General features: G+C 44.1%; 2 protein-coding genes across 5 annotated transcripts; one reads left to right on the forward strand and one right to left on the reverse strand.

Annotated features, from left to right (window-relative positions):
• The first annotated feature begins 4,488 nt into the window (after positions 1–4,488).
• LOC136533753 (vacuolar protein sorting-associated protein 32 homolog 1-like) lies at positions 4,489–6,723 on the forward strand. The gene is made up of 3 exons (XM_066526292.1): positions 4,489–4,658; positions 5,320–5,547; positions 6,459–6,723. The coding sequence occupies exons 1-2, from the start codon at positions 4,596–4,598 to the stop codon at positions 5,539–5,541; spliced, it is 285 nt and encodes a 94-aa protein (XP_066382389.1). The 5' UTR covers positions 4,489–4,595; the 3' UTR covers positions 5,542–5,547; positions 6,459–6,723.
• An 870-nt stretch (positions 6,724–7,593) lies between these two features.
• On the reverse strand, positions 7,594–13,021 carry LOC136533758 (COP9 signalosome complex subunit 7-like). Of its 4 annotated transcripts, none has more exons than XM_066526300.1 (9): positions 12,695–13,021; positions 12,460–12,535; positions 11,697–11,785; positions 10,026–10,115; positions 9,770–9,814; positions 9,606–9,676; positions 8,703–8,835; positions 8,346–8,437; positions 7,594–7,872 (listed from the first exon to the last, which is right to left on the reverse strand). In XM_066526300.1, the coding sequence occupies exons 1-9, from the start codon at positions 12,860–12,862 to the stop codon at positions 7,851–7,853; spliced, it is 786 nt and encodes a 261-aa protein (XP_066382397.1). In that variant the 5' UTR covers positions 12,863–13,021; the 3' UTR covers positions 7,594–7,850. The 4 variants fall into 4 exon arrangements, with proteins under 4 accessions (XP_066382397.1, XP_066382400.1, XP_066382399.1 ...); XM_066526303.1 differs by having other exon boundaries at positions 8,346–8,451; XM_066526302.1 differs by having other exon boundaries at positions 8,346–8,454.
• Between the last annotated feature and the right edge of the window lie 2,512 nt (positions 13,022–15,533).

Here is a 15,533-nt window from a genome sequence, read left to right on the forward strand (position 1 = left end):
ATCATGTCAATTGCCAAGTGAGTTAGTGAATACTATAGACCCAAATTCTTCTTCCCATGTTAGGTAACTAGATTTAATTTTTTGTAATTTCAATTGGCATCTAGTTTATTTTCATACCAAGGTTTGCATTTGCATGTTTAATCTTTTATCTTGCATACACTAGGTATATCTTATGGTAGACTTGCTCGGTTTCACTCTTAACCTTTGGAACAAACCTACATGGTTTAAATTGTTTAGGAGCACGACATATGGCTTGTTTTACAATTGTTCATCTAATATGTGCCAAAGTCCAAATTATAGATAATTTCTTTCGAATATCATCTTCAAAAATGATTCTCACATTCATGTGATGCCATCTTTCAAGTGGTATTTTTTATTCTAAAATCAATGTGCATGTCTCCTACAAGTATTCCATACTTGTGTGCACAAATTTAGAGGGAGGTTACTCTACAAGTTGGATACTTTGAGACTAACTTCTTTTCAAACTTATCATGTGTGTAGTAGTCTCATTGCAAGGAAAATGAAGTCCCCAGAGTTAAGCATCATACTTCAAATATCCACCACCTATTGCAAGTGGTATAAATCAAATTGGTTTCCACATGTGGTATTTCTAAACCGATATCATCATGTTGATTTCACTTTGGTATTTATATGCTTTCTCCATGCATTATATAGATTAAACTCTCTTGAGCATTAATTTACCAATTATGCATAAACTACATTCTCCATCATATGTATGCATATATTTAGATGGAGCTTAGTCTATGTAATGTGATAGTCAAATTTTGTGACATATTCTACTCCACATACAAAGTATCATAAAGTTTGACCCTCCCTTATGCTACTAATGTCTTTCTTTTCGGTGTTTGATTCCAAAGGGAGAGAATTTGTAGGACCAAAAGCAAGCCTGATCATAATAATTTACAAGTGGTAATAGTCCGAGAAAGGGAGGATAGTGGATTATGGAGTTAGGGGAGGCTTAAATCCATAATGCCACATGGGAACATTTGCAAGGGCAAGATAACTTTCTAAAGATGTTTACATGTGATATCTTTTAGCATCATATAACCTTGCCCTTTGCATTGCATCCTAGCAAGTAAATAGTTTTTAAATTCCAAAATTTTTATTATTTGCTTGTTTTGGTTGTGTTGTCATCAATCACCAAAAGAGGGAGATTGTAAGGAAAATAGACCCTAGTCCCATTTACTTTGGATTTTGGTGTTTGATGACCAACACAACCAAATTGGACCAATGAATTTGCAAGTAATTGTTCTGTAGTTTAATAGGGTGCAAGACGTGACTTGGACGAAGGCGATATGATGATCCGATGAACAACACCTTAAGCAAGACCCTAGAAGCACAAGAGAAGACCCAAGATATCAAGCATAGTCCAAGCACGAAGATGGAAATCAAGCTGGACGCAAGATCGCGAAAAAATAAGCTCGGTAGAGGTGACCGGACACGGCCCTAGGAGGACCGGACGTGTTCGATCAGTTGCTCGGCAACAACAGGCGTCAGCAGTAGCGACCGAACACTGAGCAAAGCAGTGACTGGACGCACGGACTTCACTGTTCATCGTCGCGGCAACAACTCAGTGGAGACCAGATGCAGCGGCACTGGATGACCGGACGCACAAAGTACAACGTCCGATCATGTCCAGAGAGGTTCCAGAGCGACGCAAATGCCACCGGACGCGTCTGGTCGATGATGACCGGACTCGGTAGTGTGTCTGATCTCTATGCGCGTGCTCAACAGTTAAGACGACCGGACACGTCCGGTAAGAATGACAGCAGCGTTCGGTCGGTAGCAGAAAGCTGGGTTTCACCCCCAACGGCTACTTTCTCCATGGGGCTTATAAATAGACCCCCAACCGGCCATTTGATATGTGGAGAGTTGAGGAAATATACCAAGGGTGTTGATGCACCATTTTAGTGATCTCCACTTGCATAATACTTAGTGATTCATTAGGTGATTAGCGTAGATGCTTTGCGAAATATTTAGGTTGATTAGACCATCGCTTATGCGCTTGCTTTAGGTTTAGGCCTAGTGTTTAGTGAGGTTTGCATATCTCTTACCACTCGGTGCTTGTGCGCACCATTGTTGTACATTGGATGGGCTTGTAGTCTTGCGAGATCACACCAACCGCATTTGTGGTGTGGCCGCCACCGTATACCGAAGAGAACAAGGCCTGTGGCTTTTTGGCCAGAAGCTTGATAGTGAAGACGGCGAGGAGTATCCGGGAGAGGCTTATCGGAAGGCACGTCGGAGACCCACTTGCGCGTGAAGAAGGCCCGAGGCTATCCATGGAGTTACCCGATTGGGAGCTTGGCCCTTACGAGGGATTCCTTGCGAGGGGCTCCAATAAGGACTAGGGGAAAGCTTGCGCGTTTTTCAATACCTCGATAAAAATACCGAAGTCATCGACGGGAGTTTGCATATCTCTACATTACTCTTTAGCTTCCGTATTTACATTGCAATCTTGGTGTGTGCTTTACTTTCCTAACTTAGTGATAGGCTAGTTGATAGGTTTGGAACCTAGGTTGCATAACTCATTTTACGTTAGAGATAGCAACATACTAGCAAAGCCGTAGTTGCATATTTAGATAATTTATCTTTTTGCATAGGTTTTGCTAAGGTTAGAAAAAGAGGCCATAGTTTAGAGTTAGAGTTTTAAGTTGCCTAATTCACCCACCCTCTTAGGCGTCACGGTCCCTTTCAAAGTATTTCATTGTCATCTACAAAGTTTGTACTTCAAACTTTATTTAAGTATCACACACATGTTCTATAGTATTTTTGCTCAATAAAATTGTTTTTTCCACCCTACTTGACATAACATGAGTTATTGAATAAATTTCTATTTAACATTTTTATTGGTCATTTTAGGCTATAAGAAATTTATCAACATTTTCTATCACATGCATTATTACATAAACATGATGTCGCGTTATTGAGAGAAAAAACCCTATCCTTGCGACCTTAACATGAGTTACTGATCACACCTAGGGTTTTCCTCAAGAATCCAACACAAATCGGCAACTATCCTCGGGTTTTAGTAAACAATCGAACACAAATCGCCACCTATCCTTCCTTCAAAGGCAAAAATGGGTTTTTGGCACTCCAACTAAAACCGTAGGAGGGAGGGGAGCAGGACGGGAACGAATGTATACCTTGGATGTCGCGTTGTCGTCGCTGTCGCGGTTCTCCGATGAGTCGGTAGACTCCCCATCCTCACTCCTTGCCAAGCGGCTCCTGGACAGAGACCCGACGGCCGGCGAACGGAGCGGAGACGCCGAGTGGGAAGCACAGGTGCAGCCGGAGCCACCAGTGCAACGGCCCACAGCGCGACGCACCTCCAAGGAGTCCGCGGCGGCGGCGTTGTCGCTCATCGCCACGGGTGGGATGGCTCGTCGGTGACGGCTTCGAGGGAAGGCTAGGAGGCAAGGGGACGGCGAGAGGGAGACGAGGGGTCAGGGGACGGTGAACGAATGGTGGTGAGCGAGCTTGTGGGTAGCCGGTTCGTATTTATGGACGGAGTAGTAATGGGTGACGGGGTAAGCACACCGATTGAACTTAGGGGTGAATGGACTGAGCTGTATACACCAAACCAAACACACCTACCCTTGGCTACACTAGTACAGTCAGGAGCTCATGCACCCAACCAAACAAAATCTGAGCTAAACCAGACCAATAAAAACAGTCCAACCAAACTAAGTCCATGTTGGCTTGATGGAACCAAGCCAAACCCAACATGTCTCCAATTCTAGACGGGCTCCATCTAAAGCCAGGAAACCAAACAAACCTTGTAAAGCGGCGGGATCTGTCATCTGTGCATACGTACGTACGTGCCTTGCTAGCTTGTAGCCAACGTGTATAGCACCAATGGTTGCCACCTCCGCCGCGTGCTCGAGGCCGTCGTCCCCCTGGTTCTCGCACTGGCTCTGCGGCTTCACGGCGGATTCCGTCGTCGCCGCCAAGACCACCGTCATCGTGCCGCGCGCAGATCGCCTGCAGCCGTCTGCGTCCTCCTCCTCCTCGGCCGCCGGGCTAGCCTCCGCCGCGTCTCAGCTGAGGCAGGTATGTATGCAGCTAGCCACTCCGATCTACACTCGTCTTGCTGCTACGTGTTTATATATACGGTATAAACAAAGTACATTTGTTCAGTTGGTGCGTTTCTCGAATTTTGATGCATGCGCGAGCCAAGTTGGAAATTGGAATCCAATCACACCCGTCACCCTGCTGTGGATGTATGAGTAATTTACTGTGGGTTAGCTGGATGAACGGTTACCATAGGTTCGCCTTTTTTTTAGCAACAACGCTTTTTTTTTTTTTGTAGGAAACCGTAGGTTCGCTAATAAAAGAACGCTAAAAGGCCAGATAGAGCCCCACGCAAAAAAGTCGCGGCCCACTCCGATGGCTACCGAAGCCCAAAGGCCGCCGTCTAGACTTGTCTCCACGGCGTCTCGGCTTTCCATTTTTACCCCCCTTTTCTCTCCTCTCCGGCCGTTGCCGTTGCTCTGCCTCTGCGGCGCTCTTCTCCTCCTGTCAGTTGCCGCTGCCGCCAACGCTGCAAGTGGTGTGGACCCGCCGCCGCGGCCATGTTCGCCTGGATCCTGCGCGGCTGCCGCGACGAGAGCTCTGCCTCCGACCAGCTCAAGCAGGTCGGCCTTTCACCCCCCAAAATCTGTTTCTCCCCGTCGATTTCGAATGAACCACACAACAGGAAAAGGAGGCCTTTCCCCCACTTTTGCCATTTGAGAGTCTTGGGGTAAAGGATGGAGCTAATTTCCTGTACCAAGAAGAATGAAGGCGTGCGGAAACTGTGAGATAGAGAAGATTGGGGAAGTTCTCATTTCTGGGACTGGGTGCGCCAGTGTGCTCCCCTTCGCTTTCCTACAATTCCTGGATGGACTTCGACGATATAATAAGAGGAGAAATGTGTCTTCTTTGCTGATCTGTTCTTTTGTCAAATAAACTGCTGGTGGATCAATGTGGGGTGGGGTTTCCTGCTGTTACCTGGATCAATGAGTTTGAGATGCAAGTTTTGGTACCTCCGTGTTGAGGAGAAACATTACAAACATTTTGTTTTCTTCTGCAATGTTGTTTCCTACCCTTCTACATTCTCTAACTAGCACAAATTGCATCCTGCACTGCGTGGTCTTGCACTCAAGGCTATTTCATTTCTTCATTTTGCTGCGCTTCTGAACTAACCAAAGACTCAAAAATTACTGAATTAAATTAAAGGAGTGTGATCTGATCTGATTGATGTATTTCATTTCTCGCTGCTGAATTGATCACTGACAGTATGTGCTGGCTCTGCAGGCTCGCGATGTCTTCAAGGCGAAAGAGGCGGTCTTGCAAAAGAAGATTTCTCAAGAGATGGAACGGGCCAAGGAGTTTACAAAGTCGGGAAACAAACAAGCAGCAATGCAGTGCTTGAAGAGGAAAAAGTACTATGAAAGCCAAATGAACCAGGTTGGAAGCGTTCAGTTACGCATTAATTCCAAGGAGAGAATGATCGCTGACCACACGGGGAACAAATAACACAAAGTGAGAACACATCTCTGGAACTATGTATCGAACACAACTTTGTTCCTTATCAATGAAAGCCGGTAACGGATCTTTCGAAAAAAGAACACAACTTTGTTCTGTTCAGATATGCAATCTTGTGAGATGTCAACCATTGGTGTGTTCTTTGTCACACAGCTCATTACACTTACATTTTCGACCAGACTTCTTATTTCCTAGGCATGACAACACTTATTTCCTAGCATGCTGTACAGTGTATATAGCGTGAGCCATACTTGTTTTTCGTCCACATTCTCACTGTATTCAACTGAATAACACTTTGCAAGTCATTTGAATTTTTTTTTGGCACTCTGCACAGAAGGTTACAAGATGGTATTTTCTTGAATTGAGATAGACAGCGTGTATTCCTCTCTTTGCAGGCGCGGAAGTTCAATCATGTTATTGCGATAGCCTATAGTTGGAGAGGGAGTTGAACGTTTTTCACTATTTCTATCTAAGCATAACACTCTGCATGTGAATATCCACCTTAAGCCTTATTTGGATGTTATCGGATTCACCTCAATCCACATGTGTTGGGGGATGTGTTGGGGTGGATTGGAGTGGAATTTAGTTCAAGTTCCACTTCAATCCACCCCAACCTATGTGAATTGATGCGAATCCGACTACATCCAAACAAGGCCCCTTATTGGATCTATTGCTGCCTCCGCTTCCAGATTTTTTCACTGCTGCTGTTTCTGATGCAAATCGTATTGCTGTAGTGCTCCCTCCGTATTGCTATGTGACCTGGTCCTAATTTCTTTTTTGAACAAGTACATAACCTTATTTCTTTTTTCAACAAGTACATACCAACATTTCGTCTCAGAATTCAGATTTGCCTTTTCTTCTCATGTTAGTACAATTTTGATTCACCAAAAGTTGGTTCCCTTTTGCAGAGTACATGATGGCAGTTTGTATACGTGAGCAGCTACGCTAACCTCTAAAACAGCAAGTCAGCCAGCCTCGAATCAATCATGTAACATAGAGATAGCCTTGTCCTTTTTTTATCGTTAAGTAAACTACACTGTAAACAGTCTTTCCTGCCATTTAGCTCCTGTTTTTTCCTGTAACATAGATATAGCCTTGTCCTTTTGTTACCGTTCAGTAAACTACACTGTAAACAGTCTCTTTCCTGCCATTTAGCTCCTGTTTTTCCCTGAACTTTCAGTTCAGCGTGATGACATCTGTGTGAATGTTTTCAACCTTGGATCGAATTTTCATTAGCTTTGCACCCCGTGATAACAAAACATAGCCCTTTCTAACCACAAATGTTATGCTGAATGGACTGTTCACCGCTCAAACCCAAGTTCATGATACCTGGAGCGGTTGAACACGCTGCAGAAAGCGGGGAATAATTTGGAACATACCTGCCCTTTTAAAAGTCTTCCTTTTTGGGTAATGGACAGGACGCATCAGGTCAGGGTTTGGCAAGAATGCTGCCCTTCGAGAAGTCTTTTTATGTTGGTAAGTCTCCTTTGTCTATTCTGAAATCTGGTTACTTTTATACAAAAACTATATATTTTAATGGTATAGGCAAAATCACTATAGTTGTATCAGTCAAATCATCTACAGCCGGTTAGGCATTTTACTATACTCAACGCGCGAGGCTATTTGCCTTACCTACCGCAGGGGATGAACTATTCATGAGAGTTTGGAGAGTATGTATCCATTAGTTTAGCGTATGTTTAGCTGGCACGTTATTGTTGAATACCGGACACAATCCAGAGAACATGAATCCGGTTGGCCGGTATAAAATTTCAGAAAAAAAAAATGGAGCGGACCTCTGTCAGAAACAAAAACAATCGAGAGAACATGAATCAGGTTGGCAGATTTTTCAGCAAGAGCCACGCTTCACCGAAAAATGGCTCGGATCTCTATCATCTGAAAAATAAAAACGGTGAAGATTAACGTCACATCAATCGCCAATAGGGCACCTGCTGTGCCCATAGCCACGACCCTGCGAGCACCTCACCACACAAACCATCACAAACACGACAGAACGAAATGAAACTTGAGAATAACCCAGTGCCATAATCATAACAGCGCTATTTCTGCCATGCGCCATTTACTACCAAATAAATGCAACATAACGTTAAGGTTTGACCTTGTACATCCCTACCAAAAACACAAACGAGCAGTTTGACCAGAAGGCAAAATAACAGACTCGCTACAGTGGAGGCATCACATGACAGATGTACAAAGTTTCCTAGACTCTGGCATCAAAATGTCTCAATCAAGGTATCAGCAGTTCCCATTCTGGGAGAGATTTGGTAAGAGCTTAATTGAAACTACGCCGGTGGTTGTCGCCTCCTGCATGCAATATCAGTCTATCAAATTAATACAGCACTATAGTTTTCACAATAGAACACAATTCTGTAAAAGGACGAACAGGAGGGTTAATAAAACGGTGACTCAGGGTAGCTCATGTACAAAGTACATTTGGACAAAACATATACTTGAAGCTACAAATGCTAGCTAAAAACTACTCCCTCTGTTCCTAATTGTAAGCCGTTCTGGCTTTTCTAGGTACATAGCTTTTGATATGCACTTAGATATAGATTATGTCTAGATACATAGTAAAAAGTTGTGTATCTAGAAAAGCCAGAAGAAATTACAATTTGGAATGGAGGGAGTAGCTAACTTTTAATAGGTTTATAATGCTAGCTAAAAACACTATACTTCTGTACAAGTAGTCAACAATATCTCCAAACAGATGCACAAAAGCTAAAAATTAGCAGGATAATACATAACCACACAACCTAGAGTGCCCTATATTTTATTACCTTTTTGGTCGGACGCGGTCCTCTTCAAAATCCATTATTCCTCCAGATTCAGAGAGAAAGTCGTCATGCCCCCGTAAGTCGATGTCTGCCTGCTTAAATTGTTCAACTTCTGCCATCAAGTAAGAAACATGGTTCGGCAACACTATTTAATACAGTAGTTGCCATTATATGAACACTCAAAATAATAATAATAATAATATATCTAAACAGAAGGCAGTCGTCTGGTAGCAGTAGGAAAATGAGGATAACAGAGCATAACTCATCACAAGAAGATGCAAATTATTCCTTTTTTCTTCAATCTTACTAATAACAAGAAAAAGTGATGAATAACAAATGCTTCAGTTTAATCCAGCTCACCTTGATTGATTTTTTGGCCTCTTCCACTCTGTCCTCAAATTCTTTCTGGTGCTTCTTGTTCACCTCACTCATTGTATCAGCCCACTTGATTTTCTCCTGAATTTGATGCAACAGGCTATCTGATGTTCCCAACCTGAGCGATGCTACATTTTCATCAGAACTTGTAAAAATGTACTTTGTTTTCTTTGAGTTTCACCTCAGAGCAAAAAAAATTTGAGTAACCATAACATATGGATAGATTGCTACAGAACTAAATCATCAGCAAAGGATGCCGAAATAAGTTGATATTATCTATTTCCAGTTTAACAATAATAATACCATAACAACAGAAGGAACAATGAAAGTCTATCCAGTTTGAAGGAAAAACCTTAAGAAACACAAAGCAATTATACCTTAATGTAGAGTGTTACTCAAACAGGCCATGGCTTTTAGGGAACAATATGGTGCACACTATTTCATCACATCATGATCAGTCACATAAAACAGGTCGAAGGCATCGACCCCCGACCCGGGTACGCGGGGTCATTTTCGAACCTGCAGTGTAAAAACCTCTCACAAGTAGCGTACGTTCCTCGACCCGGGAACTTTGTGAGTTGTGACTATGATCATGATCATCCTACCAAAACAAATTATCTCATAAAACTAATATAGGTCACTACCTTGTAAGACACCAAGAAGAGTAGCGCAAACAATCAATAGAAGAATAAACATAACAGAAAAACAGGTTGTCCATTCCATGGCAAACAAACCACAATGTGACATCATAACGTTGTATATGAGACATAAAATTAAATGGCAATTACGAAAACAAGCATTCACATTTTTTTGGGAGTAGAAAAGTTGTACTAAACAAGCATGTGCATTTACTAGATGTAGAAAGATTTCTTAAATAAGCATACACACCAGTCAGACAAGGTCTCTATCATGTTGGTTAGCTGATCAGGTGTAAGATCTCTTCCAGCTGCAAATTGTACCTAAAATGAATGAAGACAAATTTTTTTAATAAAAAAACTTATCATTAGACATATAGAAAATGATGCTACAGATACAGGCTGCAAGCATCTTACCTCAAAGCACCTTCTCAGCTGATCCAGTTTGCCTCTAACGATACCCTACATAAACATGAAGAATATTATGTATATGATGCCAAAAATACTTTAGGCAACACTAAGTATTAGAAACCACAGTAAAACCACTAGAAATAATAAAAATACTACCAGTAGCGGTAAATGATAAATTTTCAAATGACACATTTACAAGTCTCACAGGGATGGTTTATACAAAGATTAAGTGCATAAATCGAAAGAGGATGTAACAACTCACCGAGTACATGCACTCATTGATTAGGAAATCTTCAAGTTCTCTTACGTTGGAAACGTCCAACTCTTGCATGAGCTGATCATACGGTAGTATCTGAAGAAAGAATTTTAGTGAAAAAGGGGGTACATTAGAATTCTACAGGAAAAAATATAGCATGGAGTGCAAGGTAAAAATATAGCATGGAGTAGAAGGTAAAAAAATATAGCACTCCTATCTAAGGCTAATTCTACATCAAGGGTCAGCTTTGAGCCCTTATCTGTTTGCCTTAGTGATGGATGAGGTCACAAGGGACATACAAGGGGACATCCCTTGGTGTATGCTTTTCGCGGACGATGTAGTGCTAGTTGATGAAAGCCGGACAGGAGTGAATCAGAAACTGGAGTTATGAACTAAAACTGAGTATATGAGATGTGACTTCAGCACTACTACTCGGGAGGAGGAAGATATTAGTTTGGAAGGTCAAGTAGTGCCTAGGAAGGATACCTTTCGATATTTAGGATCAATGCTACAGAGAGACGGGGATATTGATGAAGATGTTAGCCATAGAATCAAAGCAGGTTGGATGAAGTGGCGCCAAGCATCTGGTGTCCTATGTGACAAAAGGGTACCACAGAAGCTGAAAGGCAAGTTTTATAGGACGGCGATTAGACCTGCTATGTTGTATGGTGCAGAATGTTAGCCTACGAAAAGACGACATGTTCAACAGAAGTGTCGCGGAAATGCGTATGTTGCGTTGGATTTGCGGTCATACAAGAAGGGATCGAGTTCAAAACGATGATATACGTGATAGATTAGGGGTAGCACCAATTGAAGAAAAGCTTGTCCAACACCGGTTGAGATGGTTTGGACATGTCCAACGGAGACCACCAGAGGCACCGGTGCATAGTGGAATCCTAAGCCAATATGTAACGTGAAGAGAGGCAGAGGAAGACCGAAGTTGACTTGGGTATTGGCAATAAAAGGAGACTTGAAAGGATGGAATATACCCAAAGACTTAGCCTTAGATAGGAGTGCTTGGAAAACAGCTATTCACGTGCCTGAACCTTGATTGCTTCTGCTGGGTTTCAACTCTAGCCTACCCCAACTTGTTTGGGACTTAAAGGCTTTGTTGTTGTTGTTGCTGTTGTGGAGTAGAAGGTAAAAGATATTGCTACAAGAATGTTTCTCCCAATGTTAAGCTAAGCATAATATAGGTCCATGTATTTCATAGATTTGGCACGCATAATAAGGTAAGATTATCAGCCGTTGGTTAACTAATTGACCAAAGAAAATAACACTTTCCCCTTCAAAGATAGTTCCTACTAGGTTACTACACAGAAATATTTACCATTAGAAGAACAAAGAGGAGGATTAAGAAACCTATACAACAAGCATGCAAGATGGGTAGCTACCATTTACATGCCTGCAAGTGATGGCAACAAATAAGCATAGCTTGGCGGAGCTAGAGCAAATTTGAGGGGGGGGGGGGGCGGGGGGTGCCTTGTGGGTGCATAGAATTTTACTGTGAGGGTACAGATATGGTGAAAAATTAGCCATAATCACTGTTTTTTCAATTTTGTGTGGGTGCGCCAGCACCCACTAATGTCAATATAGATCCACCCCGCCTTTGTGTCATTAGCATGATATAGATGATTGCTACAAATATTAGATGATAGGTTTCATCAGAATTTGCACCTTAGTTGACTCTGCCAGAGTTAGCACACTGAGTTGCTTTAGCTTCCGAACCTGGTCAGGCAACAATGCTGGAAGGGATCCAGAATTACCTACACTTGCACGAAGATACATTAGCGAACAGAACAATGTGCATATCTTGCTATACAGCAGTAGTGCAGTACCAATAAGTAAGCCAAACTTGGACATTAACCACTAAATACACGCTGACAGCAATGGTAGATCAAACAAGCGGAAAATTTCAGAAATTACAAGTGCAGTGCACGGTAGGATATAAGTCCACAAGCAGAAATAAGTTCATAACCTTATTTATGAACAGTTAAATGCACATTCATAGTAGTTGGTAAAAAGGTGAATTCATCTCAATAGCTCATCGTCTGATCTCTAGCATGACAATGTGATATGTGATGTGTTCTCAGTTTGTTGACCAGAGTTCCAGAAATAAAATTTTAAATTTGGGCCATCAGCAACATTCTCTGCAATGTGTGATCTCAACATTAGATCTCACCCACCCAGTGGCCTTCTTTCAGAGTAAAATTTCCGAGTTCATACTCGATAATCTTTAGAACAGAATCCCCATGGTCCAGCTTTTATTTTAAGCCACAGATAGAGTTGCTGGGAGTTACTCCAAACAAACAGACCAAACAGCATACCTCGGAAAAGCCCACAGAACCAACGGGCATACACCGAGACGCACAGCAACGAACGCAAAGCCGCAAAGGGCAAAACAATGTAAGAATTGTAAAGGCGCAGGCCACGGTCTTACTCTTGTAGTCCTTCAAGGTGCCATAGGCGAAGAGCCGGAGCAAGTCCAGTGACGACGCGTACTGCGTGCCAGCGAGCTGCGCCAACAAACAAACAAACAAACAAACCCGCGTCAGATCGAGCCGCACACCACCTAATCGACGCGAAAGCAAACGGATAACTATACCCTAACCCTAGTCCGGCAGCAGGCCCCGGGGTAACAAACTAGGGCGCCCGCCGAAGGGCGGGGTGCGTACCTTGGAGAGGGCGGGGAGGGTGAGGAGCTCGGAGAAGGCGAAGAGGGCCGGGTGGGAGGTGGCCTCGAGCACCAGCGCGGCGAGCTGGGGCGCGGAGGAAAGCGCCGCCGCCTGAGCGGAGAACTGCGCGATCAGCTCCGCCTGCCGCCGCTCCGCATCCATCGCCATCGCCCCGCGGCGAGTCGGGGGCGCTAGGGTTAGGGTTTGGAGGATCCGACAGGACCTCCTGGGGTTTGGGCGTTTCGCTTTCGGCCTTCCCTCTCGCGCCCGTCCTTAATGGTGTTCTCGGTGCGGCTTTCCGCGAGTTTGTTGGGAGGGTTTTGGCCTGCTTGTGGCTAGTGCGCTTCGTTACGGAGTACGTACACGAATATTGCCCGCCTGTCCCAATTAGGCCCTGTTTGATATAAGTACAATCCTTTTTAATTTATAGAAATATAGATTTTGATAAAATAAATATTCTTCAATTATAACCCCTTAAATCAGGCAGATATATATGCCCGTGCATGGGTTGGGACCACATATTTTTGTCCACAATGGTTTTGCAGGAAATAATAGAAAAACTAAAAATAGTTTCCCAAAGAGGAGACCTTACTAGATTGCTTGCGGACGCCTGAGCTTTGAAGACTTCGTGTCAGACGTGGATATGTGAATCCGGTCTTCGTATCGGAGACGAGTAGACACATACACGTGAGATCTAAGTAGAGGATAATTCTATCACGACGCTGACACGTAAGGAGAGATCGAGTTTTGGTATCACCGAGTAGAATATAACGTTACCGGTCTTTTTAGCTGTAGAGATATCTAAATATAGACATCATCTATTCCATATTTCTCGCTGGTCAAAGATTGAGAGCGAGGATAAATCTCTAGAGTGCAAACGGGATATAGAAAAGTTGTCAGTGTATAAAAATACAGAAAATAATTTGTATTTAAATAATTCTCTAAATAATGATTTAGAGAATAAGTTTTAGAAATACTATCGGAGATGCTCTAGAAAAATACCACGGTTTTATAAAATACTTCGGTTTTAGGGTGGCACGAGGTGTTTGCTGTGGTACTGCTAAAACTATATTTTTTTTTAAGTTTCAAAAACTCTACCGTCCACTCTAAACCTCTTTTTTTTTTAACTCCACGATGATCTGCGAGACCAGATTGACCGAGCCCCATGGTTTCGGACATTTTCGTCCTCAAGAATGCTTACACCCGGACGTCCGATCGATTGGACGCTCAGGTTGGCGTGGGCCGCCATACTCCGAACGGTCCAACAACTTTTCTCCGCACTCGTCTTCATGTTTCTTTCGTTTGGCTGATGTCTCCACTTAGAAAAGTGGCTCTCCACTTAAAGCATCGCCCGCACCATCGTAGAGCGGGCCACTATGATTGCCTCACAGCGACGTTCTCCACCACGTTCGTCTGACCTGACGGCCTCTATCCTCCATCTCCACCACATCCGAGCACCGACGATCGCCTTCCTCCCTCTCCACCACGCTCAACGACCGCCGCGCAGCAGGCGACTGTCGTGTGTGGCTAGGTGGCCAGGAGAAGGGTCGTCGCTGGCCGGGCCAGGCTAGGCGCAGGCGTAGCTTGCAGCTCCTAGACCGTGCCACCATCCTTGGCCACCGGCTGGCCGAAACTGGCTGTTACCCACTCTGCTCTACGTGTTTGGAAGAAGAAATGTGAAAACATATGTTGCAAGCGTATGTTTCAAGCATTTCAGATGTTTCATAGATATATTGCAAGTGTTTTAAATGAATGTTGCAAAAGTAGATCGAGATGTTGCAATGATACGTATGTTGTAAGCTTCTGTTCTTAATATTTCATCTGTTTTTTCCAGACACATGTTGCAAGTGTGTTTATCTGGATGTTGTATATGTTTGCAATGGTTTTAAGTGTTTTTCAGGTGTGTTTTTTAAGTATTTCGTAGGCATGTTTCAAGTGTTTTATCTGTCTTTATACGTATGTTGTAAGTATTATATCAGAATGTTTCAAATATAAATCAGATGTTGCATCTTTTTCCTCTCCTTGTGCGGCCTTTCTTCATTCTCTTGACGCTGGCTGCGCGTCCGTAGGACGCCGCGGCCGGGGCACACCCGGGTCCTTCCTAAGCAGAGTGGACGTTCGGGCGGCGCTAGCACTGCTGTTCCGTCCTTGCTCGTGTCTCAGATCTGTCGATATCTCGGTCTCGGACAAGGACACGAAAACAGAGGCCCCCATTCGATTTGAGGCCCGCTTTTGGCGGCCCGGCCCTGCATGGCAGGATGAGTGGGCCAGAGCGGCCCTGTACGCGTCACGCCGTACCCGTACGCCGCGATCGAGCGCGCACAGGCGGAGGCGGGCGCCGCGCCGACGTGCCACCGACGCCACCGGTGCCGCGTCGCCGTCGCCGTGGCCCCGCCGCGGGGATCGCCGATCCCTAGCCAAAACCGGCACGCTTCGGGTTGCCCCTGCCCCGACGCCGATCCCAAGGCAAAAGCTCTATCGGTCTCGCACTCGCCGTGCCGTGCCGGCGTGGGTGTCCCATCAACCGGCCCCTCTCAATCAATCATCATGGTGTTAGTTTATGATCCAACTTGTTAATTGCTAATCGTAGATGACGGTGTTTTCTTAATCTTAGATATATGCGCATGGACGCGACGCAACGCCCGGAGATGCGACGTTTGAGAGAGGAGCGTTTACGTGTTAGAGTGTCGTCGGCACTCGTGAGTGGTTTTGGTATTTTTATCGCCGGATTTGGCCGGGTCTAATGGTGCTGGCTGCCGCCCTGCCGCCATGCCGCCGAACTAGGACGAGCCAGGGCTGTTGTTTCATGTTTGGATTTGGACTAAACTGTACCTTATCT

This window comes from Miscanthus floridulus, unplaced genomic scaffold, assembly GCF_019320115.1.
Source record: "Miscanthus floridulus cultivar M001 unplaced genomic scaffold, ASM1932011v1 os_1181_1_2, whole genome shotgun sequence".
Taxonomy (NCBI): Eukaryota; Viridiplantae; Streptophyta; class Magnoliopsida; order Poales; family Poaceae; genus Miscanthus; species Miscanthus floridulus.

Bases quoted from the DNA above. Each gene is read 5' to 3' on its own strand.
- LOC136533758 (XM_066526300.1), bottom strand. From the start codon at position 12,862: ATGGCGATGGATGCGGAGCGGCGGCAGGCGGAGCTGATCGCGCAGTTC. The intron at 11,786-12,459 runs GTAAGACCGTGG...GTGCAAGTGTAG, and splicing joins CACCTTGAAGGACTACAAGA to GTAATTCTGGATCCCTTCCA. The intron at 10,116-11,696 runs GTGCAAATTCTG...TTCTTTCTTCAG, and splicing joins CTCTGGCAGAGTCAACTAAG to ATACTACCGTATGATCAGCT.
- LOC136533753 (XM_066526292.1), top strand. From the start codon at position 4,596: ATGTTCGCCTGGATCCTGCGCGGCTGCCGCGACGAGAGCTCTGCCTCC. The intron at 4,659-5,319 runs GTCGGCCTTTCA...CTGGCTCTGCAG, and splicing joins CCTCCGACCAGCTCAAGCAG to GCTCGCGATGTCTTCAAGGC.